Source organism: Mangifera indica, chromosome 13, assembly GCF_011075055.1.
Source record: "Mangifera indica cultivar Alphonso chromosome 13, CATAS_Mindica_2.1, whole genome shotgun sequence".
Classification (NCBI taxonomy): Eukaryota; Viridiplantae; Streptophyta; class Magnoliopsida; order Sapindales; family Anacardiaceae; genus Mangifera; species Mangifera indica.
Window position 1 is genome coordinate 906,656 of NC_058149.1, and position 4,959 is coordinate 911,614.

At 28.2% G+C, this 4,959-nt stretch overlaps 1 protein-coding gene across 1 annotated transcript; it reads right to left on the reverse strand.

The window, feature by feature from the left end:
- Nucleotides 1–593: 593 nt before the first annotated feature.
- LOC123194909 (receptor-like protein 15) lies at nucleotides 594–3,682 on the reverse strand. Its single transcript, XM_044608413.1, has 3 exons — nucleotides 3,520–3,682; nucleotides 3,323–3,406; nucleotides 594–2,855 (listed from the first exon to the last, which is right to left on the reverse strand). Exons 1-3 carry the CDS (start codon nucleotides 3,680–3,682, stop codon nucleotides 691–693), a joined length of 2,412 nt encoding a protein of 803 aa, XP_044464348.1. The 3' UTR covers nucleotides 594–690.
- Nucleotides 3,683–4,959: the final 1,277 nt, after the last annotated feature.

Below are 4,959 nucleotides of genomic sequence, written 5' to 3' on the forward strand. Positions count from 1 at the left end.
ATTAAAATAGGTATACATGTAATTAGAGCTGGATTTGATTTAACTACTCAAGATCAAATTAAATAAGCTAAGTTTTAGTCAAGAATTAGGCTCATTTTCAAAAATTGGTTGAGTTTAGGTTGGCTTAAAACAAATCAAAATTTTAAATTATTTTTAGTTAAGTTTGAAATTCAATTTGTCGATCGGTAATCAATTTGAGTTGCCTCAATTAATTTAAATTGATCTTAAGTTAGGTCTCATTTGAATTTGCCCGAATCAAATCCAATTCTTCTAGGTGCATAATTAGCTTTAAGTAAATGTTATTAATTTCCTTAGAAAAATCAATTAAATAATATTTAAAAATAAATAGGTTTAAATTAAAAAGAAGACAATCAAACTGCTCTTCTAGTATAAGAGAAAGAGCAGTTTTCAATAGTTAAATTACAAAATATTGCTAGAGTAAATAAGAGGAAGGATATGTAGTTTGAAAAAAGAACTTTGCAGAAATTGGTAGATTTGTTTTCTTCGACCAACATCTTTCATAAATACATTACTTTAAATTACAAAATATTTGACACCATATAATTTTATAATTCTCTTCAAAATGATACTAAATATGAACAAAATGATTTAAATTTTGGAGACCAAATCAAAACAGGCCAATTTTGTAAGATAGGTACATAAAATCCAACTAACTGTTTCATCATCATATCATTTTGGAAGATGATCTATGACAAAATAGTAGCAAGATGTTATGCACAACTCAACAAAATAAAACCATGTACGACGCCAGTAAGGATTTATATACAAAACTACAACAATCCCTACAAGAAAAATTATATAAGTAACTGCAAAACTTACATAGAAGATATTCATGTCAATGACAGTATTGTCTTCTCCACTATTACTTGAAGCTTTTGGCATAAAAAATGGTGATTCAATGGGATTGCAGGTTTTGGGCAATGGTTCTCCACAAAGAAGTGGATTTCCCTCATAGCTATTTTCTGCAAATGTCCCAAATTGAGCAGTTCTATCAGGAGTTTTGCCAGATAAATTATTATATGCCACACTAAAAACAGCCAAATTATATAGTTCAACAATTTGAGGAGGGATTTTTCCGGTCAAATTGTTATATGAAATATCTAAACTCTCAATCTGCTTGAGATTTGAAAATGTTGATGGGATTGGTCCTGTCAAATTGTTGTGAGAGAGATTAAGTGCATGGATTCCAACAAGATTTCCAATTTGATAAGGAATCATACCAACTAACTTATTGCTTGAGAGATCAATGCCAGACATGTAAGAGAGGATTCTTCCATGGTAAGAGTAAGATATACTCTTCGTAGTAAACTCTATAATTTCTTCCTTTCTCATCAGAGCTTCAATTGGTGATGTAGCAAAATCAAGCGAGGAAGTTGAAGGCCTCGTATCATCAAGTGAGGAATCAGACACATCACTTACTATTGCAATATTTAAGCAATGAGGGATATGCCCTGAAAGCATGTTATGAGAAAGATCTATCAATCGTAATTGATCTAACTTACACAAATTAATTGGCACTTCACCTTGAAAATTGTTATTACACAAGATAAGGTAAGTCAAATTAGAAACCTTGTCAATCCAATCTGGAATGTTGTTTTCAAAGTGATTATATCCAATATCTAATGTCGTTAAGGAAGAACTATTAGAAAATCCATCACTTAACTTTCCTTGTAACTTATTTCTTGACAAATGAACTTGTTTAATTGACGAAGGGGGAAAGCAAGATGGTAAACTCCCTGTAATATTGTTTTTTGAAAGGTCTAATACTTCAAGATTTTCTAATTGACAAAACTCCAATGGGATTAGACCTTCAAGATGATTATTTGACATTATAATATCTCTCAAATTTGACATATTTCCTAACCACCTTGGTAACGTGCCAACAAGATGGTTATCACTTATATACAACCCTTCTAAGGAGCAAGTAGACAAGCTATCTGGGATTTTTCCAGTAAAGTTATTGCCATCCAATTGTAACTTTAACAGGTTTTTCAGGTTGAAAGTTGTTGGGAATATTTCACCTTGCAAGCTGTTGTTTGACAATACAAGGAATTGTAATGAAAAACAACCCATGACCATCTGATAAGGAATCTGTCCGATCAATGAATTATAGGACAAGTCCAAGCTTTTCAATGATTTCATGTCACCAAAAGATGAGGAAATGCTACCATCTAAAGAATTTCGAGAAATATTTAAAGTTTGTAGCATTGGTAGATAAGCTCCAATTCTTGTTGGAATATACCCATGGAAGCAATTGATGGAGATATTTAATTCTTTCAAAGATATATGAGAATGAATGGGTAATTGCAAAGGCCCTGAAAGAGAATTGTTAACAAGATAAAGTCCTTTTAGGTTGGTGTTGTTGTTTAACAACCAAACTGGAAAATTTCCCGTCAAATTAAGATTGGAGAGATCAACTTCTTCTAATTCATGTTGACTATAGAGGAATTTGGGAAAAGAAACACCCAGTATTTTTGGCAATGAACCATTATGGGTCGCTAATTTGATGGGATTTAATTGAAATTTTGGGGCCAAATATTGTGATTGGCTTCCTACATAAATTTCATTATTCTCACCATGGAAGATCTTGAGTTTTGAGTGGTTAAAAAATGGTTCAAGTGAAACTGGAATTTGGAATTGATTGTCTGAAAGCCATAAGTCTTGGATGGATGTTAGCACCTTAAGAGGAGATAAGGATATGTCTCCAGTAAATTGATTTGATGAGATATCAACAAGTTCAAGGGAAGTCAAGTTCGTAATGCACCAAGGCAAGTTACCGCCCAAATCACTGTCTACAATGACCAACTTTTGAAGATGAAGTGACTTACAAATTCCTGAAATGAAAAAAAAAAGTTCTTTAAAGATTATTATATGAAAATAATTAAGAATTATAATTATGAAATTTTATAATTAATCAATATGCTTAATTATTATTATAGTGTAGAAATTATTCTCAACGAAAAATCAGTCAAGTGTATTTTTTTCTTTTTTCTTTTAATATGATTATGTGTGTGTGTATTCAAGAACATAAGGGAATTGAAAATATCACTGACTCATGTAAACTTTTATATATATATTTTAAATTTCCGTTTGCTATTTAATTATAAAAAGATATAGTAAAAATCAACAAATAATTTTTTAGATCAATATTATGATTATATTTCATTCCAATAACAGTTCATAATTTTATTTTCTTAAAGAAAAACTAACCATAAAAGTTACTATATGAAGGTGAAGAGGTGTGTGTATATATGTATATATGTCAGTCACTTATAGATTAAGGAGAAAGAAAAGTATTAACCTTGCTTTAGAAAAGATCCATTGAACATCCGAAGAGGAGTATGATAAATGTACAAAAATTTCAAGTTCCTGAAAGTGGGAAAATCTGCAAACAAGTCATTATTAAAAAAAATGAATTAAATAAGTCATTAATAGGTTTTACTTGATTAAATCAAAAACTAAAAATTAATTAGTGTTATATGAAAAAGAAGTATCAACCTTGTTTAACTAACGTGTTTGTGAGATTACAATTATAAATCTGTAAAGTCTCAAGAGAATTGCACGATCCATTCAATATCACAGGAAAGTTGATGAGAGTATTTCCATATATCTCTACACTTTTCAAACTTGTAACATTAGGCAAAACTGTAAACAATATCATATTAATTTATTAGACTATCTTAGCTTATCTGAACTGAAATTTTAATACAACAATTGAATTAACATAGAGGTAGAGGGGAAAACTACTAACCTTGGTTTAAAGTGTTTTTGAGGTCACTATATCCAATTGATAAATATGTCAAATTCTTGAATGTAAACAATTCTACATAAAAAAAGAAATATGTAAGTCAAAATAAATAAGATATATTGTGAACTAGCTAAGAGGCTAATCTAAATTAATTTTTTTATTATACTAAACAAAATAAATTTAAAAAAAAGTCTAACTATGAGATATGAATGATCTATGAGACTAGATTTTATCTCTTATTTTATGGGACAAGTAATCTCATAGTGTTTAATTAATAGACTCTTTAGTGTAAGACTAATTGAATGTCCAAACTAATTAACTGATATGTTAAATTAGAAATTGTTATCATTATTAATATTATAAATAATTTAAATGTTATTTTTAAAATTTAATTGAAATAATTAGAAATTGTGTAAATAATTTGCTTATACAAGCAAAATTATTCAAAAATAATATATAATAATTTTCCATTTTAAGTTTAGGCGTAGGCCATATATAAGAAATGACTTACTTTATTTAAAAAGCATAGTCTTGTGAAGATGCTAATGTGTGCATTTGATATAGCAATAGAAGTAATTTGATTTATTAATCAAGTTCATGCATGAGCGCTGTATTGAGTAACAACAATAATAAATTATTTATGTTATAACCTTGGTCTGATAAAGTGTCGTCGAGTATTTTTCATATTATAATTAATACAACGCTCTATAAAAAAAAACAATATGCGTAAAGCAAACATAAAATACATTCCATAAACTAATTGTATATATGTATATGGTCACCCTAAAAGTTTGTCAAGTATTTTTCATATTATTATTGGTTCTTATAATTACAAAATAATTTTATTATAATAATAAATAAAAGTATTATAGATTAAAATAAATTAAAATTTTAACGACTTATAGAGTGTTAAAATGATAAAAACTAATTGATATTTTATTTGGTAGTTAAAATGGCATTTAAACTTTAATTTTTCTTCTCTATTAAGTACATTGTCAATTTAAGACCACTTATTTCAGAAACATTATTACAAAAAGACTATGAGTTATAAAACTTGATTAAAAAGGCCACTTAACGCATAAATTATGTTAAAATTACCCGTTTTGATGACATTCATTTTAATACTCTTGTAAGTGACTATTTTAATTGGGCATATATTACCTAACATGTCCACCTAAAAATAATTTAAG